The 26520-nt window shown below is 40.0% G+C and overlaps 1 protein-coding gene across 4 annotated transcripts in view; it reads left to right on the top strand.

Moving 5' to 3' along the window:
* The window catches only part of UBAC2 (UBA domain containing 2), a 118562-nt gene that overhangs the window by 6589 nt on the left and 85453 nt on the right, over nucleotides 1–26520 (top strand). For 2 of the 4 annotated variants that reach the window (XM_026708408.2, XM_087937916.1), the window contains exon 1: nucleotides 23713–23856. In XM_026708408.2, coding sequence (XP_026564193.2) covers nucleotides 23826–23856 — 31 coding nt within the window. In that variant the 5' untranslated portion in view covers nucleotides 23713–23825. Of the gene's footprint in view, nucleotides 1–21013; nucleotides 21107–23712; nucleotides 23857–26520 lie in introns of those variants that run through there. The other 2 variants (XM_087937915.1, XM_087937914.1) reach the window with 2 other exon arrangements.

Consider the following 26520-nt stretch of genomic DNA (forward strand, 5'->3'; position numbering starts at 1 on the left):
AAGCCGAACACAGCGTCTTATGATTCTGTGGACACACCTTCTGGGTGTAGATTTCTTGCAAACATGCATATGCCGTGTCCTTTTCTGGGATGCTTTTCAATCTGATCTACAGTCTTGGTCTTCTACCCTGGCTGTGTTTTGGTTCCAAGATTAGAGGACAGCCAGGCACAGCCAGGGGTGGGATTCAAATTTCTTAACAGCCTGTTCTGTGGGCGTGGCCTAATTTGTGGGTGTGGCTTGGTGGTCATGTGACTGGATGGGCGTGACTTGCTGACTGGGCATGGCTTGGTAGTCACATGACTGGGTGGGCATGGCTTGTATGTAAATATTGTAAATGTTTATATAAATATTGAATTTTGTATAAAAAAAGAGCAACTTTTACCCAAAATCAGGCAAAGCAGGCAGGCAGATTGAGTTGCTCCCAGAATTACAGATTCACTCAGAGATCTACCATTCTGCAATCTGCTGCCTGAGTCTGTCACATAAAATTTGCTTGCAAGCAAACTCACAAAATTAACTCACAACACACCATGCATATAAATATTTAATCTTTTAATTTAAAAAAGCAACTTTTACCCAAAATCAGGCAAAAGAGACAGGCAGATTGAGTTGCTCAAAGAATTACAGATTCATTCAGAGATCTATCTTTCTGCAATCTGCTACCTGAGTCTGCACTGAAAAATAGAAGCTAGGAAGATTCAGCTCTGCTTTTAGATTATTTAGAAAGCAAGAAATCCAATGATTTCTTGCTTTCTAGCTAATCTAAATCTCTCGCACAGCTGATACTCCGAACAGCTGATGGTCAGGGGAAAAAAAGAAAAATAGCAACTTAGCAGACAAGTTGGATGGCGCTCATGCCAGGTAAGGAGTGATGGGGCGGGGCAGGGTGGGGCCAGCCAATGGTGCAATTTGTTGGTTCTCCAAACTGCGCAGAATTGTAACAACCAATTCTATAGAAATGGTGTGACCAGGTAGAATCCCACCCCTGGGCGCAGCCACATATGAGACAAAATATTCTTAATGTATTATATCCTTATTCTGGAGTAAATGATATTTAATTAATTTATACTGATTTAATTAAGCACAATCATTGCATATACCCATATTAAAAACTAATAATACTAACTACTATTAAATAGGGTACTCTTAACTGTTCTTTTTTTAGAAATTGTAGTTCAAGAATTTCCCAACTTGATCTGTATATGATGCTGAGCTTAACTGGGGAGTTTGTGCAAATAACTGCTGGGATGGGGAGGTATGTGCCCATTGCAAATTCTGAAATTAAAACTTTGAGACAGGACAAATCATTTTGGATAACTCTATTATGTAACAGAACATTATGCAGATTCAGAAAAATCACTTGTGTTTCACCTGCATTTAATTATCTTTGATTTAAGGAGAAGACAAGATTGAGCAAGTCAGGATAATATTCAGCTGCAAAATCTGGCAGTTTGTACAGCTTAAACATATCTGCAGAAAAGTATTTCACACAGAACAGTTGACTAAGCTTGGATCTCTGCCAGCAAGCAATTTTTCTTTTACATTCTCAAGTCAAGTCCTGTTTCTTTTTAAAGTAGTAGTGCACTCACTGGCTGTTATGTATCTTCTCCAAACAGTAAGTTCTAATTGACTCAGAAATAGAGATCCTGTATCATGTTTTCTATTTTTAAAAAGCAGGTATTTATTCATAAATAGCTGACCTTCAAAAAATGCTATTCTTCTGGTAGAGAAAACACCCTGCTGGCAAAGGTTTTCAAGCTATTGTTAGTTTCCTCTTTTTTTGTCCTGTGTCTACAGGTAGTCCTCAACTTATAACAATTCATTTAGTGACTGTTCGAAGTTACAACAGCAGTGAGAAAAGTGACTTATGACCATTTTTCACACTTACGACCATTGTAACATCCCCATGGTCACATGATCAAAATTCAGACCCTTGGCAACTGACTCATATTTATGACATTTGCAGTGTCCCAGAGTCATGCGATCACCTTTTCTGACCTTCTGACAAGCGAAGTTAATGGGAAAGCCGGATTCATTTAACAACCATGTTACTAAATTAGCAGCTTCAGTGATTCACTTAACAACTGTGACAAGAAAGGTCTTAAAATGGAGCAAAACTCACTTGTCAAATGTCTCACTTAGCAACATAAATTTTGGGCTCAATTGTGGTTATAAGTTGAGGATTAACTGTATAATGTAATGTGGGTTTTTAAATTCTTGGAAATGCAATATTATTTATTCAGGTAATTTGCAGGATTAAAGTTTTGGTAGGTTTCTTTCAGGCAATGGTGTTTAAGTTAGTCACTTCTTAACCTCCAACCGTAGTAACATATAAACAGAACCACGCTTACTACGCTTACTTACTTAAGCTCAAATATTTTAGTATACCAATAGTATTCTTTATATAATTGAACAAAGGCATAGAAATTGTGTCACTGTTTCAGGGACCAACATTTTTCATTAATTGTTCCCACAACAGTCAGGACACTGTTCAGAAAAAACTCTGGAGCATTTAAAAAGCGACTTGCAGTTTAGCAGTGTCTTGTGATTAAGTGTTTTGGCTGAGGTGTGGTCTATATCTTAAATATAACAATCTGGTCTGACTACTATGCTAAGGATAGCTGGCTGTAAAATCTTTCTTCTTGTACCAAAGTGTTGGAAGAAAAAACTTACTCCCCACTGCTTGAGCCTTTTCACCAGATGGTGTCAGTTTGCCATATGCAATTCTTTCACACAGCTCAGCTTTATTCCCAGAGTAATTTTATTTTTGCTCCCTATAAAGAAACCGAAGCCAGATACTACATTTCTTTTACTTAGAGAACAGAGGAACAAGGCCAACCCCAAATGGTTAATCTGCACCAGGTATAGAAGTGAAATGGATTTGTTAGATTTATAGTTATGCCTTTCTTCCACGAGCGCATAAGCTTCACTGATCCTAAGAAAGGATCTGTGAGCCTGACTGCAGCTTCAAAAACATTTCATCTGAGTGCGAAATAAATCAGATGATTTGCCAAATAAAGACAACATCATGAATTCATGCTGCCTGGAGCTGTTTTTGGAGAAAGCAATCTTGGAAATGACTACACTTTAACAGAGTAAAAGTCTTGCTACCTCATCTGTTTCAGTTCTAATGAATCCATCCAATTTACTTTTTGTACATATTGGTATATTATTTTTTATCCTTTGGACGCAGGAAAACATTTTCTGATTTTTCTCTACAATTGTTTCCTTCTTAATTTCATTTTTCTATACACCAATGAAACAGGAAAATTACTGCAAAGAACATCCAAAGATCTGGGTGAAATTCATTTGCAATAAAAGCTGTCTTAATACTTTTGGCATACAGAAGCCTATGATGCTAAGTACCTGAGGTTAGAGAATCACACAGCATGAAAAAAAAAAGTACTCTATGCAAAATGTTCAGGAAAGACTGTGAATCAAAATTCCAACACAGCCTTAAGTGATCTGTAGTCTCCCTGAATATTTCAGCAGTTTGTAGTTTCAGTAGTTTCAATGGTTTGAAGACAGGAGAAATTCTATGTAGCTCAAACTACAAAGGGTAATTCTTTTCTTTAGTCCACAATTATCTTTGGACCTTTTTGTCATAGTAACTTCTTTGTTTCTTGACAACTTAAGAATACCGAAACAAACCTACTTCCTGAAAGTCGGGATTTTAAAATCAAACATTTGATTTCTGCTGTCAAGCAAACTTGGAATCTGTCTACAACCTATTTACTCAGATCAGCTGTACTTAGTTTTGAAATGACAAGGTAGCAGTGAGTCAGAGTAAACATGGAGAAGAGCTATTTCTAAGGCTTACAAAAAAGCCAACAAACCAATTACAATCATACTGATGTGCCTAAGAAATATAACTGAAGGTTTGGAAATTTTGTTCAAACTAATCTCATATTGGCTTTCAGATCATAATGCCGCAACTCAAAGTTTCTCTTTTGGCCCTTGGGGAAATTTCTTAGGACTTTTTTTTTTTCAAATAACAACTTAATTTTCAACTATTTTTCCTTAACCATGTGATAATGGTCAACAAATGACAATAATATAGTGATTTCAGACAATACATAATAGTTAACTAACAGCAATGATGGAAAGTTGATTTGAATGGTTTTATGAAACTGGAAATTTTCATCGTGTTGCTTCTTTCACTAAAATATTACAGCAATTAACTCTTGTTCAGCATTTTCAGGGATTTTTATTTTAAACTCTGTAGAGTACTGTAGAGAGAATTAATACTGTAGAGAGAATTAATGGACATCATATGGACTTTGGAAACAGTTGCTAAGTTGTCAAGCCATGTCTCTTCCTAAGAAAACTTCTTTGTTTCTTGACAACTTAAGAATACCGAAACAAACCTACTTCCTGAAAGTCGGGATTTTAAACATTTGATTTCTGCTGTCAAGCAAACTTGAAATCTGTCTGCAACCTATTTACTCAGATAAAGAATATAATATCTACATAGATAAAGAACCTGAATGACCAGGAAAAAATGGAAGATAATTCTACTGTGGCTGACTTCACACATTGCTTTAACTGTGGTTTCATGAGTACAGCACTGTGGCCAGGGTTATACAGTGCTAAACCGTAAACTGTGGTTTCAACGTTAAGTCCTAACCAAATGAATGACGTTATATCTTATGATCCCAAATACATTTTCCTTATAGATATATACCAGTAGGAGGAGGGACCAGTGAAAAAAGATCAGGGCAACTCGGGAAAAGCATTAGTGTAAAAAAACAAACCAATGTCTTTATCTGTTAATAAGCCTAAATGTTACTAAATAGCATAAGCTATCAATCTTTAATTTTTCCAACAAATATTAGACCCAAGTAACTATCCCTTGACATTTTTCATATAGAACGTACAAGTATGTCCATTATTGTCTGTTTCCTGCTTACTGGGAGGCAAATCCCATTGATGTCAGTGGGGCTAACTTCCAAATAGAAGCTATTAAGACTATGGCAATGTTCAGCATTTGTGACACATACAAACCAACAAATCTTTAATCTTAGGTTACAAAATTATTCTTTGCTCATGAGTTACACAGTGTCCAATCATTATTACAGCTGTGAACACTCATCAAGATGATGAAACCAGCAGATTTAGCAAGTTAATTGGAAATCTAATCCTGCAAGAATTGCTATTCTGTAATTATGTTTGTAAGAATGCATATGTGAAATTAGTGAACATGTTAATAACAATACGTGATTGTATATCTCACTGAATAATCAAGTGGGTATATTTTAGAAGAGTACAAGTGAAAATACCTGTTAAAATTAGCATGGAGATGTTTATTAAGTCTTTCTGATACTACTGTGGACTTCATGAGGTGATCTTTGAACTTCTGAGCAGCTGAAGTGCCCATAAATACCTCCACAGCTGAGATAACAAGAGTTTTCATACCTATTAGCTGAAACTGATAACCCTAAATGTTTCAGTAATTGTTTAATTGTTCCTCTAATTGGGTGGTGTAGGGGTTAAAAGAAAATCTGAATTTTAGGGTCCAAGACTGCAATTTTTGTTGCTGGGGTTTTACTATCCCAAACAGACCCTATGCACAATCTGGGAGCCCTCCAAGACCAGAGATGTCAAACTCACATCATCATGGCAGCATCATGTGACATATCAGGACTTTTTTCCCATTTGCTAAACCGGGCGTTGGCGTGGCCAGCACATGATGCATCCGGCCCGTGGATCGGGAGTTTGATAGCCCTGTCCTAGACTCACAACTTCTGCTTGATGAGCAGGTGACAGTTGTGGCTAGGAGAGCCTTTTTACAGCTTCATGTTGTGTAACAGTTGCTCCCGTTACTGGATCAGTAGGCCCCGTTCACAGTCACTCGTGTCCCAGTCACTTCCAGATTGTACTATTGCACTGCACTCTACATGGACATGCACTTGAAGAGTTTCTGGAAGCTTCAGCTGGTACAGAATGCAGTGGTACAGGCAGTTATGTCGGCTCTTAAAACACACATGTGAAACTACTGCTCTACAAGTTGCATTGATTGACAGTTTTTTTCCAAGTCCAGCTCAAGGTGCTGGTTTGACCTTTAAAGCCCTTCATGGCAAGGGACCAGGTTCTCTCCTCACCTAGGATTTGTATCTGTTTTTATAATATTTACTTTTTAATACGACTTTTTTGTATTTTTATCATTGTGGTTTATACGTATGGTTTTATCCATTTCTTCTGTGCCTCATCCAGAGTTGGCTTTGGATTGGCAGCTAAATACATTTGATAGATAGATAGATCAATCAGTGCTGATCAGAATCCATTTTTTTCAATAACAATATTCTGGAAACAGTTTAGCCTTCATAGCTGCATTCAAAGTTTCTGTGCTCAAAGCAACTAATATACTTGTGCTTCTTTGTCAATGGGGGAAAGCGATAACAGTAAATTTTATGCATATAAGCTATATTTAATCGCGTTGAAACAATAAAATAGTGTTCTTCTGTAAACACAGTGTGGCCAGCACTTTTAATGAAACTTTGATAGTTTGTGAATAAATGAACTATGAAGCTAGCAATGAAAAAGTCAGCCGCTCTTCTTTGTCCTTTGTATTGACCATGAAATATATTATATCTGAGTCTTATTCATTGGAATCATATACAGCCTTTCAACAAATTAAGCTAAACTAATGGATTTCACATTTCTTATTTCCTAGAAACAGCTGGCATTGGAAGGAATGAGAAGAAATGAATGGAAGGAGGGAGGGACAGAAATATCTGAAATCAGTTAGTAAACTGAATTCATAAGGACCACAGAAGGTGTTCCACTTTCAGGGGAGACCCAAACAAGGAGCAACATTTTGAGGAGTGAGGCCTGTCCCTAGGCATATAATAGGAAACATATAATGTACAATAGAAAATGTCATTTTTTTGTGGGTGCCACAGTACCTGGGGAAGTAGCAGTAGCATGGAAGACAAAGAATGTAGTCAAAAGAACAGTACTGGAGGTGGTGGTGATGTTTAGGGAGATAAACAGTGATGTCAATCACTCAGAGTCCCCTTGAACCACGAGGTGGGCAGTAGATAAACTTAATAATTAAATAAAATGGCAATGAAATCAGATTGAATTTAGGGAGCATCTTAACCAATCGACTCAGAGCCTGAATTGGGCAAGGTCCTACACTTGCTGATACATCACAAACCACAAAGGGAAGAAAAGTCAACCTGACAACTCAAAAGAAAGAAATAAACCCAGCAAATTAGATACCTGGCAGTCAAGAGGGGACAAACGATTGACTGGCTCTTTGTGTCGAATTATGTCCTCTTTCCCGAAGCTCTCTTTGCATGCTGGGTTGATTTACTGGCTCACCTGTAAACTGGACATTGACTGCTCTTGGGCCTTCCCTAAATGCATGATTTATTCCTCTGGACTGTTGGAGGAGTAAGCTGTCCTGTCTACACTGAAACAGGAAGCTTTAAATCTTCAGTATGCTTTTATGTAACTTCAGTTAACGATTTAAGACTACAATAAATACCTTGAATTTATAGCAGAAGCTGTCTGTGGTATAATTGGCGGCACACAACAACTGGGATAAACAACTACCCACATTGGTCTTGATTGGTCATTTGGCATCGGCATATAAGAGTTCTGGTGTTAGTCTGAAAATTGATTTTTCTTTATATTGACCACCAAGAAAGAAAATAGATCTGTTTACCATCTCTTCTTTTCTTTTTATTATTCATGCAGAACCATAATTGTTGAGTCACTTCCACTATGTCACAGTAGAGTTTTGTTGGACGTTTCCAGGTTAAATTTCAAGCAATAAATATTATTTACTTATCATTATTAATTTATTAGATATATGTACTGCCCAGCTTGTCTAATACACTTAATGCTGAGTGAGCAAGTAGTATGCTAATTTAAAATCGCACATGCCAAATATACACATGGATGCAAAGTTGGAATTAATTATAATTTTAATAAAAATACCAGACATTTCATTATGGGAAATAAGAGCATGAAAAACTCAGATTGCTTCTGAAATGTTAGGTCTTAATAAACACCAGCAGCAGTTGTCTCTTACAATTTTTCATATTTGGCTTGTATAAAATGAGATTATATGTAGGCCTAGTAAAATTATGGTTTTTTTATGTACTCAGTAGTATGTTTGGCTGAGAACTGGACCATGGGTGTAACTAAAGAGCTTTTTATTTCTTCAGTAATTCTTAGTGTAGAATCTATGTTGTCTTTTAGGCTTCATAATACTACATTTTACAACTTTATCCACAGGAAAGTTTTCTATCAGAGCTAAAAAAGCTGACATGGTTTTATCATGCAAAAATTGCAGACAGAAATAATACTGAATAATTAGAAATACAGCTATAAGTAATGAGTGAACAAAATATAGGTTACCTTAACTGAAACAAGCTTACTCATCTCAGGCAGCTCAGTTTAAATAATTGGATAATATATTTATAGATTTTGATTTGAAAGAAAGCCCATATTTCTGCCCCAATTTCAATTAACACAATAATAGAAGTTATATCATTTTCAAACAGCGTGATTTTCAAACACTGAGCAATCAACTCAGAATGTTTCCTTAGAAACATGAAGGAAGGAAGATTTATACCTGACCTGCTTTATTGAAATTTGACTAAATTTGAGGGGGTTATTTGGGTTTATTAGTCTATTTAACCCTCTTTTTGTTTCTTTCAATTGTAGTAATGCACACTCTGAAGTTGATGCTTTTTTGATGAAGCACAAAGGAAATGGATGTAGGAACCTGTTTTACTGACTCATTTCACCTGACCTTTGCATTAAGAACCATTTATTAGCTTTGCATGCTTAAATATATTCATCTTTCTGTATGCCCATATGGTAAATATTTTTTAATGTAATAGATAGTGTATGTATATAAAATACAGTATAATAAACATTTTATATAAAAGAAAAAATAAAAGTTTCATGGATGATTACCGGTATGTTTTTAGCAGGTATAAATTCTCCAGCCTTCAACAAATCCTTAAGCAGAACTAGAGAATCGACAATTGTGTAATTTTCAGTGCCAGCAAGTACCCCTAGGCTGAGGAGAACTAGAGGGCAATAAACCAGGTCAGCATTCCTTTGGTTTTTTGGAACAATAATGCCCAAACAACCATAATCCTCAGTAGGCAGACAAATTAATATAATAGAGATCATTGTTTATTAAAGTTATTATACTGCTGATGTCTCAGCAGATCACGATGAAAGATAAAGTAAAAATTAAACTAGCAATATTGAAAATAATGAACGTGGGTTTTGTGGAATGTACTCTATAGGGCAGTGTTTCATTTAAAATTGTGGCAGAAGGAATAAATTATAAAAGCCAGCCAAAGTCTTCTGAAGGTGCTTTCCAGAGTCCTGGACAGCTATAGAAACAACTTGGCAGCAAGCCCAAGGCTTTTTAGAACAGGTATAAGATGACTCATGAATTGATCCAGTACACTTGTCAGTTTCTCAGTACTGTTCATCAAATATTGAAATATCCCAGAGATGGTAATTAGGCTAGCAAATATTCAAAATGGCCAGTAGTTTTCCAAGGCTAATCTTAGAACTGAAAAAGACCATAACCAGAGGAGGTATTCAGCAGGTTCTGACCAGTTCTGGAGAATCAGTAGTGGAAATTTTGAGTAGTTCAGAGAACCGGCAAATACCATCTCTAACTCTCCATCTATTCTCCTACTCCTGAGTCCCAGTTGATCGGCTGGGTCTTCTTTGGTTGCTCTGCACAGGAGAATGGAGCTGGAAAGCAGGTTAGTGGGGTTAGGGTTAGGGCAGTAACTTTCCCCCAGGAATGGGGAGGGAATGGAGATTTTACAGTATCCATCCCCTCCCACACCCACCAAGCCAAACCCACCAAGCCACACCAAGCCCACCAAGCCACACCACGCATACCAAGCCACACTCACAGAACTGGTAGTAAAAAATGTTGAATCCCACCACTGACCGTAAGCCCATCTCAATTTATTGTGAATAATAAATGAGAGCAGGGAATCTATCTCAGGGCCTGATCTGGAACTTGGACATTTTTCAAAAGTGGGCCACCCAGAAATAATCCAATCCAATTCCATGTTCAGATCTAGATTGCAATTCAGAGAATTAGAACTCCATTTCCCCAAAATATAGTGTTTGGATTTCACCAGAATTGCACGGACTATGCAAATTCTTTTCCTTATAGAAGATAGAGTGTGATAGAATTTGCAATGGCAATAGAACCATTTGTGGGAAATGTCTTATTAGATTTCAAGCAGAAGTGATGATCAGAAGCATTTCTATAGAATAAATTGGATTGCATTTTTGGGTTTTGAAAAAGAAATTAACTCAGTAGCCATTCTCACAAAATAAGTTAGTTGCTAGCTTGAATAATAGAGCTGGTGGAAAAGGGTAAATCATGCAGGGTCTCTTTGAGCCTCCATGATTTTTCCACATGTGGGTAGTCCTCGACTTACAACAGTTCATGTGGTGCCATTCAAAGTCACAATGGCACTGAAAAAAGTAACTTATGATTGTTTCACATTTTTGACCAATGGAGCATCTCCATCATTGGTGGTATTCAGCAGGTCCTGACCAGTTCTGGAGAACCGGTAGTGGAAATTTTGAGTAGTTCGGAGAACCGGCAAATACCACCTCTGACTGGAGATTTTACAGTATCCTTCCCCGCCACGCCTACCAAGCCATGCCCACAGAACCGGTAGTATTGAAATGTAAAAACCTGGAACCATACTGTTCGCAAAAAAGATACGTTTTTTAAAATATAAAAATAAAAAAATCATTAAGTAAAAAATAAAAAAAAGAACCGGTAGTAAAAAAAATTGAATCACTAATCTCCATGGTCATGTGATCAAAATTCAGGCACTTGGCAATCAAAAAGATCTACAATGGTTGTAGTTTCCTGGGGTCATGTGATCACCTTTGCGATTTTTTGATAAAATCAATGAGGAAGCCAGAATCACTTTAACAACTGTGTTACTAACTTAACAACTGCAGTGATTCATCTAACTGTACAAGAAAAGTTATAAAATGGGGCAAAGTCACTTTGTTGCCAAGTGAAACATTTGTTAAATGAATTTTGCCTCATCTTATGACTTTTCATGCCACAAGTGTTAAGTGAATCACTGAAGTTGTTAAGTTAGTAACACCCTTGACTTTGCTTGTGATAAGATCATAACATCACATGACCTTACGGCAGTGAAGCCGTCATAGATACGAGTCAGTTGCCAGGCATCTGAATTTTGATCGTGTGACTGTGGGGATGCTGCAACAGTTGTAAGTGTGAACAATGGTCATAAGTCACTTTTTTCAGTGCTATTGTAACTTTGAATGGCCACTAAATGAATTGTTGTAAGTCAAGAACTACCTGTATTATTTCTCTTCCCCAATGAGAAATATTTTTTTATTTCCCCTTCTTTTTCACAGTGCTGTTGCAATGCCTGCAATGGATTGGAACTCTGAAGTAACATTTCAGAGCTGCTTATCTCATAAAAATGAACATTTGTTATACATTATCTTACTCCATCTTGTTATTTGGGCTTCTGCCCAATCTGAGACACATTCGTAGTATGAAATAATATTTCTCAAGCATTTAAACAGCCCGAAGACCAGAGACAATTAATAAAGGTACTTTTAATTGTGAAGATTTTAAGCAAGCTAGATCCAACCTGTTTTTTTTTTTATTAGAACATCAAAGTCCATTATCCAGGTCTCACTGCAGAAGGGTTAGTGTAGGTGATAAATGAGGCTATGCCTTTCTTTTATTATGATACTTCATACGCATATAAAAGGGGCGGAGATTGCTGTGCAACAGCACAATGCTCTTTTTATTATTTTGACAAAAACATTGGGTCCTTTACACACTTCTGCAAATATCTAAACAAGTCGACAGCCAATCACCAAAGAGCACAAGGAAAGAGACAGGCACCATACCATCCAGATCCAAGAGATTTATCCCCAACCAAAAGGCAAGAGTTCAGATAATCGTCGTAGGAAGCCGAAAGAGATTTTTTCCAGCATTGGCTTACTTTCAAAAGGTAAATTTATTCCAGAGTGTTCATCCTCTACTTAGCACGCTTGCATCTATTTTATGCATCATGGAGAGAGCAGTAATAACAGTAGTCCTTTATTCCAGAACTGTCTTCCCTGATGGTGCATGTTTTAGTTCCAGTTAGCCTTTTAATCCTCCTGCCACAAGTGCCTTTAGTTTAGAGATTTAATCAGGATCTACAGCTGCAATCCTTGGAGTCTCCTGGGACAGCTCCCTCTGCGTGCTAAATGAAGGCTTTCTAGGCCTTCTTTGGTTTGTTGAGATTCTTCAGGCTCTTCTTTTTCTTCATGAATCTTCTGCTGAAACTTGCTGAGAATTCAGTTCAGGAGATCTGTGATTTACGGTTATGTCCAGGTGTGAAATTTGGCAACTAGATTCTGGCACTACTAGCAAATCCACAAAAGTTTCATCATATCTACTCAGCCTATGTCATCTTGATGGAATCAATTGATCACTAGATTCTATGTGCATATCCAATAACTGACCACACAGAACCACTGTAATTCACCATCAGCAATAACCCCACCTCAATTTAACCTTCCCCTTGCATTTTCTAATAGTCCTTGGAAAGTATTGGCTTTGGGGTCATGTTGACATTATCTTTGATTTACCTTGACTTAAATGCATAACTTGCAAAGGTCAGAACTTCATTGGTCCTTGCTTGACTCTCAGTGGCTCTTCAGTCTTCTCCAAATTTGTAAACATGATAATGTATTTGGGGAAATTGTGATGGAATGTTGTGTGGCTTCCCAGGAGGGAGCAAGTGCATTCCAAAGGAGCAAGAAACATCACACTTTAGATCTTTTGTGTGGGAGGAAAAGGGGGAAAGACAGTTTCTCCCTAATAGTTCCCACAGTATGTTTTATGGTGCAAATAGTCTGCTTTTGTTTGGCAAAGTTTCTGTCTGTAAATGAGGAACAATAAAGGAAACTACTTAGAGAATTTCAATGTGTCTTTCTTGGATTTTGGAGCCTGACAAAAATAGAGGCCCAGACTTTGCTCTCTATCAATCCTCTTTTTGCAGAAACCATCTTAAGTCTATCACTCAATGTACCGTCCAAAAGAATTATGCCAGTCCTCCCTGTCTTTTGGATTACAAAATATTAATCCAAGAACCAAAAATACCAGACCTCCAGTTAATACTATTTTTAGAAGGAAAGAAACACAAGAATTCCAATTAGCACTGTACTTTCAAATGACACAGCTATATATATATATAGGCAATTTAGGGCAGCAAATCTCTTGTCTGTTTTCTCCTGCTTGCAGCCATAACTACTTCAGGCAACTGAAGTAGCTTCAGGCCTAATGTCAAATTCTTTCATTGATGTGCCTATTTGAATTCTGGGAAGGTTCATCCAAGAGAAGGTAGCAGGTAGCACCATTATAAGGAGACAGTTAAAGGGCCATGTATACATGAGATTACAGTCATTCAGCCAGAGACAAAATCACTACAGCATCCCTTGGAAAGATTCATTAGGCAGCCTCTGGATCTATTTCTGAAGAACTTTGTGGTAAGCAGGCTAAGCATGAGTAAGAATTCATTTATATAAGCATCACAATGTTGCAATAAGGGTGAAAAAAGGGTTTATTTCTCAGATTTTATTGCCTATGATGAGAACTGTCCAGGTCCCTGATTTAATATTACTTGATTACTTGGGGAAGGAATGGACTACATTGGCTGCAAGGCCAATGCAACAAATACTCTTTGGCCAGCACCTCCAGCCTGTGAGCTTGACCAGCTACTTGCTAGATCTGGGTTTCTCCTGAATACAGTTAAGGCTGCCTGGCAGGTGGCATCAGCTTCCTTCAGAATGGTCAGTCAACTGGGCCTTGAAGGAAGCTGTGGTGCACCCTGGTCATCAGTTAGCTTCCAGGTGATTCAAGGTGCTGGTTCTTCCCCATAAAGCCCTTCATGGTATAATAGGTCCTGGCTGTTTGAGGGACCATTTTATCACAGTCTCTTTCTGCTCATCCAGTAAAATCATGCAGAGTGGATATCTTCCGACTCCCATGACATCTAACAGGACCCAGGAATTCAGTACATGCCCTTTGGAAGGATATCCACCCAGAGATTCACAACAGCTCCCACCCTTATGTCATAATGAAAAACCTGTTCTCCCAGAGTTTGGGAAAACACGGTTGAGGAGTTGGCACTAGATAATTTTGGTTTTTATGGTCGATTGTGTTAAAGAGATGCCTGCAATGTGAACGGCTGCATAGATATGCAGGTTTTAAACAAAAATTTGAAGAAACAATAATTATCTATTAAAATGTAAGTCCTCGTTTCTTATTCCCATATAATTATTTCTGATTTTCCTTCCTTTTTCCCCCCCAATCTTATTGAAGGCAAGACAATTTGCACAACTTCAGGCTCAGCATTATTTTTCGCCTCCTCACCTCCTCCACATTCCACACACCTTGCCAACTTCCTACATTCCTTCTCCTAGTCTCTCATGATTACTCCTTTTGTTTCTCACTATTTTCGGCTTCATGAATTATTTCATTTGCTCAATTTATATTCAGAACAACGTTTTTTAGCAATGACTAAATAGCCTCTCCCCCTCTTGCTGAAGAAAAGCTAACTAAGCATCTAGCTCATGAATCATGCATATTATAATAAGCCAATTTTGACTGACAACATATTCATTCACCCAGTGCAAGAAACCCAATGAAAAATAGTGCTTTAGATTAACTCAGAGCAATAGACTAGGTGCAACAGACAATATGGCACTGTATTGGAAGCATTGGAAATTTTCTTTCTTGGTCTTACTTGGGAGATGTCAGGACTGAACCTAGGGATCTATGGATGCCAAGCACCTGTGAACACCTTGGATAATTTTGCTTGATGCTTGTCATTCACTTGGCATCTTCCCCATCATGTAATCTGATTGGCAGATTGTCATACTGATAAATTAATTATTATTTTTTTCTGTGCTGTTGAGTCAACTTGGACTCCTTGTGATTAGTCTCTACAGTTTTCTTAGCAAGATATTTGGAAGTGGTTTGCCCCTTACTTTTTTCCTAGGTCTGACGGAGGGAGGGAGGGAGGGAGGGAGGGAGAGAGAGAGAGAGAGAGAGAGAGAGAGAGAGAGAGAGAGAGAGATTGGCTGAAGATCACACAACTGGTTTTTTATCTGAAGTAAGACTAGAACTACTGTCCTGGTTTTTAGCTTCATGCCTAAGCCACTAAACCAGTGGTTCCCAAAATGGGCGTTACCGCCCACTGGGGGGCGGTGGGATGCCTTACGGGGTGCTAAGAAGCGAGGGGGCTGGCAGGGGGCGCTAAGAGGCAGCAGGGGGGTGTTTGAGGTGCAGGCCTTGAAGATTCACCCATTGACTAGCACTGCTCCAGAGCCGGCGCCTCCAATGCAGAAGTGGTGGCATGTTACGTGCCGCCACAGCTGTGTTCAATGCGCCACCGCCCTGCTGCCTCTTAGCGCCCCTCTGCTGGCCCCCTTGGGGACACTAAGAAGCGGCAGGGGGGCATTCGAGGCGCTGATCCTGCAGGTTCACCCATTGACTGTAGTACCACTCTGGAGCTGGCACCTCCAATGCAGAAACAGTGGTACGTTATATGCCGTTGCAGCAGCGTTCAATGCACCATCCCCCTGCCACCTCTTAGTGTCCCCAAGGGGGCTGGCAGAGGGGCGCTAAGAGGCAGCAGGGGGGCGTTCGAGGCACCAGCCAGCCCTGCAGGTTCATCCATTGAGGCACCAGCTCCAGAGCGGTGCTACAGTCAATGGGTGAACCTGCAGGGCCAGCGCCTCAAACGCCCCCTGCCACCTCTTAGCATCCCCAAGGGGGCCAGCAGAAGGTCGCTAAGAGGTGGCGGGGGGCAGCACGTCACACGCAGCTGTGGCGGCATGTAACGTGCCACCCCTTCTGCATTGGAGGCGCCAGCTCCGGAGCAGTGCTAGTCAATGGGTGAAACTGCAGGGCCAGCTGGTGCCTCAACCCCCCCCTGCCTCTTAGCCCCCTCTGCCGGCCCCCTTGGGGACGTTAAGAGGTGGCAGGGTGGGGTTCAAGAGGCTGGTCCTGCAGGTTCATCCATTGACTGTACTAATGCTCCAGAACTGGTGCCTCGAATGCAGCAGCACATTGGGAAAAGCCGCTGCCACCGCTTTCCCAAAGTGTCACCGCTGTCGCATTCTGTCTGTCTGTCTGTCCGTCCGTCCGTCCATCCATCCATCCATCCATCCAAAAGGTCTGTTTGCCTGCCTTCCTGCCTACCTACCTGCCTGCCTGCCTGCCTGCCCGCCCCTCTCTCTCTGTGTCTCTCTCTCTCCATCCATCCATCCATCCATGTTCGAAGCAGCGGCCCCGCAGGCACGTCGGGAAAGTAGAGCAAAGTCAGTCTGAGAGGGAGGGAAGGAGGGAGGGAGGGAGAGAGAGAGAGAGAGAAAGAGAGAGACCTGATGCATCAGATTGAATGAGGCCTAGTTTAGACTGAGGCCCTTTTCCACATTGAAACCTCTTTGGCTTCTATTAAAGGTTTTGTGGATGAAAAATGGTCAAGACTATCAGGAAGCTCTCACATTTTGTTGAGGCTTTTCCATTGGACCAGATCTCCACCCTAAAAATTACTTTTCCCAATGTATTACAGTGCCACTTCTGAAGAAGGCAAAACCAAAATGTACTGGTAAATTACAAGAACACACACACGCACACACTCCCTTCTAACCCTGCTGGAGAAGGTGATTGGGCTAGAATAGTTATCTCATTATCTTTCTCCTCCCTCCCTCCCTCCTTTTTTATTTCTTTTTCTTTCTGTCCCTTCCTTCCACCCCCTCTTTCTTTGTCCCTTTTTCTTTCTTTCCCTTTTCTCTTTATTTTCTTCCTCTTTTTCTTTTCTCTTTCTTTTTCCCTCTCTCAGGCTCATCCCTTTGGATCAGGGGTCGCCAAACTTTTGGACCTCAGGGACCACCACACTCATAATTTTAAATCCCGGAGACCACTAATATGAATTTTGACTGACGGTGGCTTTCTGGCGTTGGTGGGAGAGAGAAAGAGAGAGATCTGATCCAACCTCTCTCTCTCCCTCTCTCTCATACACACAGGCAGGGGTGGGATTTAGACCCCTGATCTAAAGCTGTCAAAACTCCAAAAACTGGTCAAGTAGCTCAGGGGAGGCCAGTCATAAATTAGAACACTTGCTAAACAACCGGTCATTAAGTGAGGACCACTTGTATTTGGTTTGCCAGTCACCTGGCCACGCCCACCCAGTCACATGACCAGCAAGCCATGCCTACCATCATGTGACCAGCAAACCACACCTTCAAATTAGGCCACACCCACAGAAATTTGAATCCCACCCCTGGGTAGGGGGCACTGAGGATGAGTTTGTAGCACCAAGGGGGCAATGGACCGAAAAAGTTAGGGCACTACTGCACTAAACCAAACAGGCTCCTTAATGATCTGCACTCAAAAAAGCTTTATCTGCAGCCTCATAGAACCTGGTAAATACATACATACATACATACAATGCAACGCAGTGAACAATGACAAAGTTAGATGAAAATGGGTTTGAAAAATTTGCAGAGTGATTGTTTATATGTCTTTATTCTCCTCATAATCCCTTATTTTGCACATCCAAAATTTAGTGTTTCCAACAATCATTATTAAAATGTTTATCTGGATGAAAAAGTTAATAATTGAACCACTCTGACAGAGACTTCCCAGAGAATATTCATACTAGTCATATCTATCCTTCATTATTATTAGCCAAGGTGCCACTGTCGTTTTGGAATGCATCAGATTCAAGAGATATTGAAAACACATACATTTCCAAGCCAGCAGCTTATTTGTGGTCATTTAGCTCTTTTCTGAGTTAGCACAACACACAGGACCATGAAATAACTGGAGTTTATAGTAGAATGAGGCTCACCAGTTTGCCATGACTTTCCTTACATTGTTGATCCAAATATTTGAGAGCATCCACTTGAGGAAAATTGCCTAAGATGAGCCTAAAAGGGTTTTAGGCAAATTTCCCTGTGAATTCCATCTAATACTTGATGAAAAAGTCACCTCAAAGAGGCTTTGGAATTCTAGATTAAATATAACAAGTTTCAAGGGTCTCTTCCGACTCTCTCTCCTTTTTATTCATATTTATGTATAATTTCTTTATTGCATTTGTATGTCAGGAGGCATACTTAGGTTGATAGTAGTCTACTAAGTTCATCTCAGCAAGTGTTCTAGTGAGTTAGATATGGCTGAAAGGGTTGTAAAAGTCATTCAATAAGATCCATGTTGATCCCAGGTCTCTCCAATCCAAATCAGTTAACCACCACACTGCACTGACTCCCATATTTGTCACATTCCTGGTACTAGACAGGAATCTATTCATTCACCTCTTTGTCCCTACTTGTTTTTCTCTCTTTTTAATTCTTTCCCCATGTGCTCTTTTGAATCTCTATTCTGAGATGTTACATCATAACTGTATTACTGCATTTTGTATTATGTCCCAATTAATTTCTTGATAATCTTGTTCTGGACCATCCCTGTCCCCACCAAAACTTAATAGAAAGAGAAGAAATGTGGGTTTGCATACCTGTTTTCTTGCTAGGCGTACATGAAATATTTTACTTGCATGTGAACAACACATTCTTGCAATACTTGAGTGTGGTAAAATACACAGGGTGTTGCCCTTAGTGTAATGCTGGCAGTAATACACAGATAAATTGTTCTCAGCCTAGTCCACTTTTTCATAAGTCATTTAATCTTTACTGGCTAATAGTTTGGGTTCACCAAATTGTGGTAATCCATAAACTAATCATCCACATTTGAGAATGTGGCAAAACTTTTGAGTTCAATGCACCAAAAATTGAGGAAACGCCTATCTTGACTCTGTTGGCATGTTACCATCTCCTCCCATGAACAAAAGAGAAACAATTCTTTACATATTAATTTATTTTAAATATATGTGGTCCAATCATATTACCTTCAGGTAAAGTTCTCTTTCTGTTGACCAACACTCCCCCCTCCTGGGGCCTACCTAAGACAACTTAAGAGTGGCATAAGACCTTCGTTCTTGAAGCAGCTTTGGAGAACATTTTTCTGTGGCATCTGCAGCCTCCAAAACCATACAAAAGCACACCCTGTTCTATTTTTGGAGGTCCAGAACTCACACAAGAGCACAACCCATTCACACACAGCCTCTACCGTCCCCCAAAATATGTGAGAACAGGGTGTGTTTTCAAGAATAGTTGTCAGGTACTTGTGAAAGTTGGTGTGTCATCTAAATGTCATGCCATGTCATCTTTGACATGCATGACATATGTTTGCCATCACTTTTTTTGTAGCCATATATGTTATACAAAAACCCAGTTTTTTCTGATTAGTTTATAACACAGCTAATTGTGTTTATCCCACAAACCATAGTTAATTTAATGAAGTTAAATGGGTTGCATAAATCACTGACTCCTTAGATGAAATTGAAGAACTAATTGCACATGATTGTTGCAAATAGATGTCTTAAAAGTTTAAAAATATAAAACTTAAAACTGTGGACAGAATAAAAGTACCCTGAGAGGGATGGGAATGACTTCTTCATCACAACTATATTAACCTCTTGGATTTGTCCAATCACTGATTTGCCTGGGTAACTTTTCCTTTCAACCAAGCAACGGAATTAGCTATGTTTCTCTGATTTTTTAACATCTTTGTCCCAGTGCAAATTAGTGCATAATATCGCTTCCAGGTTCTTCAGTAACAGATTGTGATGTTTTAAGCATGCAAACAACTCGTACAAACTGGAACTATGTTAGCTGTATTAGCACTTGGCATAAGTCCAGCTGTATGTTGTGCCAAGTCTGCTAATACAAATGTTTATTAAAGAATGGTAAATGCAACTTCCAAAGTAAACAAATATCCTGGGACCTTTGACAATTATTGCTTTTCTTTTTTACCTAAGAGACAAACTTTTGAATTTCAGTATTAATGAAATAGGTTTTCCACCAATAATAATTTGTGGGCTAAAAACACATAATTAATAAACTTAAGTAACATAGATCTCCCCCTTGTGATCTAAAATCCAGGCAAAGTAAACAGTGAAGAAGCAACCCAAAACTGCTATTCAAAGGAGAACAATCGATGTTTGAAGGTTTAAAATTTTTCTTTTTATAATTTCCATCCTGTTGGGTGGTTTGGCAAATCATTTTTTTCTCTTATATATATAGATAGCACAGGCTACAAAAACACCCTTTTCAATGGCTGACAGAATAAAAAAAGGGGAATACAAGTGGAATACCATAATAAGGTATCCTATTGTTTAAATATAAAGAATCAGACACAACATTTAGGTAACATATTTATTTTTAACAAAGCCTTGAGTTGTGATTAAACAGCTGCATAGTGTAAGGGGATAAAACAAAGGCATTCTCATTATCAAAACCAAACAACTTACCATGTCGCATGAATATTTTCAAACTATGCCAGAAATTCAGCCAGACTTAAGCATTGCATGTTTGCAGTTGGTCAACTATTAAGCTCTTTAAGCACCACTGCAATTCCTGATTTTATAATGTAACAAGTACAGGATAATTTCAGTAGTGAATGAGACATGACTCAAAACTCTTTTGAAAAATTGTTAATTATAGTATCTTATCATCAGCTATAGCCATTGCTTTAAGAACTTGAGGAAGCAAGATCTAAATACTAAGTCTCTCTGTAATACAATTACTATGCACAACACAATGGCAGCCTCCATCATTGCAATTATATGTGGTTCAGAAACAAATCAAGAGGCTACTATAAAGCCTCTTTTGCTTGGGCCATTGTACTGAAAAGTATTGGCTTTTTGTTTTCTGAAAGCCTCTGAACAGCTATTCATAAGCATCTGTGGCCAGCTGATTGCATCCCTGGAAAGGGCTATTGTTTGGATGCTGTGTTTGAGGCTGTGCTCGGCCTCAAAAGGTCAGGAGTTTACAAAAAGGAAGCGCGAGTAATATTTAATGTTATTTTTTTCATCTTCTTGTCTTCTAATGGCCGCAAGGTATACAGCATGCCCATTTATGAGATGCAGCTGTGCAGAGGATGAACCTAGAACCAGAAAGAGTTCTGAAAACTGTGTCTGTGAGTAACGAATTTGAAAGGGCACATGCCGATATCAGTTATAGAAAGAGGCCTTGTGTCTTGACATGCTATTCTTAACAGTTACTAAGCTATTGTCAACTCCAAGATGTCTTGGAGATAGCTGGAATAGAAACAAGTGTCTTGTTCAATAATATTTGCTTGTATGTAGTCCTTAACATGGAATGGGATAGGGTCTCTTGCTTAAACAGGGAGTTGGAGTAGAAGACCTCCCCAGTCCTTTCCAGCTCTATTCTGATTGAAACATTCTCAATAAAAAGGAAATAGAAGGAAACTCAGTTAACACTGAATTCATCCTAGAAGATCATCAGGCTACCCACGTCCTTTGCACAATTATCTGCATTATGTGGCATTTTATTGCTTTCATGACTGAAAGGGCTCATTTTCACCTTCAAGTCCATGTCACAAGATATCCCTGAAAATGTAACAGTAAAGCATACTGGCTCACAGGCTGAATTATCCATGCATTGTATGACATGTATATAGATATACTCAGCTCAAGCATGCAGAGAATTATTACCAATGACATGGTCTACAATTTTATTTAGGTCATAGTCTAGTATTATAAGGATACTATTATTAAAATATTGCATTTATATTGTAAATAAATAAATATATATATTTATTTAAATCAATATTTATCTCAAACTCTATAATATAGCCAGCATTATTATCACCCATTACTAATATACAATTCCTCCTCCAAGGAAATCTGAGTAATGTGCATAGCCTGTCATAAATTAATGGCAAAGAAGGATTTGATTTCACTCGTTATTCTTAAATCCTAACTCATTTAGCCAGATTTAGCTCTGTGTCCAGAAAAGCCCCCACTGGCCTAAATTATCCAGGAGCTGGCTCCCATAAAATCGCCTTGATAGGTAGGCAGGATTTTGTCCTTAATTCATATTACAGTGAGTTGTTACAAATAATTGTTGCAATTATCCTATTTCATTCCAGTTTAGATGTCTTTTCTACGTTGGTTTTTAACATAGAACAATGGAGTCCTGAGAAAGAGGGAGCCCTTTTGTATTATATCATGCCCCCATACATGTCATAATATCTGTATTGCCCTGCTATGACAGCTTAAAAGAAGGTAAACTGCATATACGTATACCATTAAAAACGGAAGGCATGAAAATGTGTGCATGTGATGATTTCAATTCTTCACTGAGACACAGGAAACAAATGCCATTTTGCAGCCCAGTTTGATTAATCTGTGTTTCCCTTCCTCCTAATTATTAACACGGATAGGAATCTCCTTTTCACCCATAGCACATTTCAGAAGGTCAACAGCTACAGGCTTTACATAACATAGTAAGTGATTAAGCCCTGTACAGGTAGTCCTCAATTTACAACTGTTCATTTAGTGACCAAAGTAACAACGGCACTGAATAAAGTGACTTATGACTATTTTTCAGTTATAACCTTTCCAGCATTCCTATGGTCATGTGATCAAAATGAGATAGCAATAGCGCTTAGACTTATATGCCGCTTTACAGTGCTTTACAGCCCTCTCTAAGCAATTTACAGAGTCAGCATAATCTGAGTCCTCCTTATTTGACAACTGTCAAACGTGCTTGACAACTGGTTCACACTTATGACTGTTGCTGTGTACCAAGGTCATATGATCCCCTTTTGCTTTCTTCTGACAAGCAATGTCAATGGGGATGCCAGATTCACTTAACAACTGAGTTACTAACTTAACTTCAGTGATTCACTTAGCAACTGTGGCCAGAAAGGTCATAAAAATGGGGCATAACTCCCTTAACCCATGTCTCACTTACCAACAGAAATTTTGGGCTCAATTGCAGTCGTAAGCTGAGGACTCCTTGTAGTTTACACCAGCATTTCTCAACCTTGGCAACTTTAAGACAGAATCAGAATAGAGCTGGACGGGGCTTTGGAGGTCTTCTAGTCCAGCCCCCTGCTCAAGCAGCAGATCTTTATATCATTGTGACCGTCAGTCAGGTGACACCTGTCAAGGCAGGTGACCCTCAATTCCCAGAATTCCCCGGCTGCACCCAAAGGACCCTGCAACCACTTCCACGGTTGACATTTTCTCTGCAAATACGCACCGAGGTTGCACCTTAACTTCCAAGGCTGCAGTTCCGCAGCAGATGGCAGCATCCCGCTGACCTTGAATACTATATGCAGGGTCACAAGGAACGACTCCTCGAATCTAGGGAAACCCCAAGCACGTAGGCTGGACGGGGAAGTCAAACAAAACAGAAGGGAAACCCCAGCCGGCCCTTCCGCAGCGCTGCCATTGCCAAGGAAACGTCCATGGGCGCGACTGCAGAGTCACCGGGGCCACTCGACGGGATGCTCCCCTGTGCATTTCCAAGCAGGCCGGGACTCCTATCGCGCTCAGCTAGGCTGACTTCAATCCGAGCCGCCCACCCCAAAGAGGCAGAGGCCTATTTAGACGGAGACGCGCAAGAACCGAGAGAAACCGCCGCGGCCTCGCCCGTCCGGGAAGAAGAGGAAACGGCGGCTCCGGCAGGGGGCGCTGTGCGGGGCTCTCCCTGCCCTGCCGGCTTTGACCCATCCCGGCCGCCTTAGGAGGAGCTCCCGGCCCGGCCGTCTCCGAGGCTGCTTGGCCTGCGGAGCGGGGGGCGGGAGGGAATCAGCGGAGCGGCGGCTTTCCCGAGGCCAGGCGCATCGCCAGGGCAACCATTTGCCCCCCTCCCCGCCAGGGACCATGTTCACCAGCACGGGCTCCAGCGGGCTGTGTAAGTATCCACGCGCCTCCCCCGCCCGGGAGGAGGGGCCGCTCCACAGGGCAAAAGGTCGGGAGCCGAGCGGCGCGGTGAGGCGACTCCTTGCCTTCCTGCTTAAGCTGTGGGAACGGCCTCTCCCTTCGGGGGCTGAACCTCCATCCCGGTGCTCTTTCCCGGCCCGAGCGGGGGCGCCTCTTGCCAGCCAGGGGAGGAACGTGGCTTTAAAGTCATATCGGCTTAGGGTAGGGGTCCCCAACCTTGGCAACTTTAAGACTTATGGACTTCAACTCCCAGAATTCCTCCAGCCAGCCATGCTGCAGGTTGGATGCCGTGCTGGCTGGCTGGGGAATTCTGGGAGTTGAAGTCTTTACGTTGCAAAGGTTGGCGATCTCTGGCTTCGGGAATATCTCGAGCGGCTCTTGCGACTCAGTTAAATAAGGAGGGTCTTCAAAATGGCTGGGGCATTCTGGGAGTTGAAGTGTACAAGACTTAAAAGTTGCCAAGTTTGGAGAAACCCCCCTTCCCCCTGGGTTAAATTAACCTGAATAGAGGTAAAGCAGCTCTCTCCTTTCTACCCAGTGCTGCTTTGATGTATGCTTTCAGCTAAGATTTTGCTTGGTGTCTTCCCCCAGGGTGAATCTTAAATAACTTCATTGTCACTTTGAATGTACATTAATTGGTATACATTAAAATGAAATTCTGTTGCATACAGCCCTCAAAGTGTCACCACCTTCAATGTTCCCTACAATCTTGTAAATGAAGAGAAACATAGCTCCTTATCTTTTTCTTTATAATTGGATTTATATTATAGGTACTTCACGATTTAACAACCACAATTGAGCCCAACATTTAAGTTGCTGAGTGAGATATGTGTCAAGTCAGCTTTGCTCCCATTTTACAACTTTTCTTGCCACAGTTGTTAAGTGAATCTGGCTTCCCCAATGACTGCTTGTCAGAAGGTTGCAAGAGTTGATCATAGGACCCTGGGACATAGCAATTATCATAACTATGAATCAGTTGCCAAGCACCTTAAGTTGTGATCACATGCCCGTGGGGATGCTGCAACTGTCATAAGTGAGAAAAGGGGTCATAAGCCACTTTTTTCAGTGCTGTTGTAACTTCGAACGGTTGCTAAACAAAGAAGGAGAAGGAGAAGAAGAGGAGGAGGAACAACAACAGCTTTATTGTCATTGTACAAGAACAATGAAGCTGTGGATGCACCCCAGCAACTGTTTGCAATACAATAAAACCAGAGCACTTAAAGATGAAGATAAGAAAAATAGAGTACCCGTATCTCCATTTGCAGTTAGAGAGTACAATATCTACGAATATACACAAAATATACATCCAACACTGACCGTGACGCTTTGCCGAGTGTAATACACAAGAGATGGATTGTACTGTAATATGTTATTATATATCTGAATGAGGTATTGCAATTTCACATCTTTTCACATCTTAATAAGGTACTGATAAACAGTTGCTAAATAAACTGTTGTAAGTCAAGGACTACCTGTGCTCCATTTTTTCATTCTGTTACCATCCAGGTGGCCTGCAACAGGAAAAGGTGCAAAATGTAAACAGAACGGTTAGAATTAAAACCTAACATTTAAGTAACAAACACTTGGTGGAAGAGATGTGTTTTCCTCAACTTTCTAATTTTGACAGTCAAGTGGGTGGCCATAAGGGTCCCTCAATCTTAGCAATTTTAAGAGCTGTGAAGTTCAACACCCAGAATTCCCTAGTCAGCTTGCTAAATGCAAACCTATTCTTGCATGCCAGTAACGGAATTTCCAATAACAAAGATATCTTCACTTTTACTAGTAGTTTTTTAGTAGGAGAGATAAGCAGTCCCTAAGCTGTAAAGTCGGGCCTTCTAGAGCAATATGGATACTTTGAATTATAATCACTAGACAACTGGCTACTAGAACAGATCTTTCATATGGTATCATGATGCTTCCTATATACTGTATCTGTCCTCAACCTAGAAGTTGAATTTTGCACAAGTTGTATTTTCTGGATCCACTTCGAGGGAAGCCCCACGTGCATTGCTGTAATCAGGTTGGGTGGTAATAAGGGCTGGATAACTGCTGCTAAATCTGGCTGGTTCGGGAAAGTTTGCAGTTGGCATTCTGATCATAGTTGTGTAAACATGCTCCTCACCACAGCTGCTACTTGAAAGTCCAGTTACAGCTGGGATCAGGGAGTACATTCAAACTGCAAAGTTGCTTCTGCTTGGAGAGTGTAAACTCATACAGAATAAAGCATCCCATTGATACCAAAGTCCAGCTTTTCATTACCAACACTACTGTTCCCCCCCTCCAGATATAAATTCTATTGAATATTGTTATTCCAAACAATAATGCATAGGATTGGGCCAGCAGGGATTAAAATAAATTTTAACTGTGACCTAATTAAATTGCTAGTGAATGGTTTTAAGCCACTGTAAATTGCTATGTTTACATAAGTACATTAAACCATGCACCATGGTTTAGAAACCACAGTGACAGGGTTCACAAAACATTAAGCCACAAACCCAAATTAACTATTTTAAAGTTTAATGTGGTGTGTGAATCAAATCTGTGCTTACATTTCCATGACTCACTGGATACAATTGCACAACACCTTTTACTGGACTATTTCTAGCCCAACATGTTGAACAAATATAGAAACATG

This window comes from Pseudonaja textilis, chromosome 8, assembly GCF_049901715.1.
Source record: "Pseudonaja textilis isolate UNSWEBS1 chromosome 8, rPseTex1.2, whole genome shotgun sequence".
Taxonomy (NCBI): Eukaryota; Metazoa; Chordata; class Lepidosauria; order Squamata; family Elapidae; genus Pseudonaja; species Pseudonaja textilis.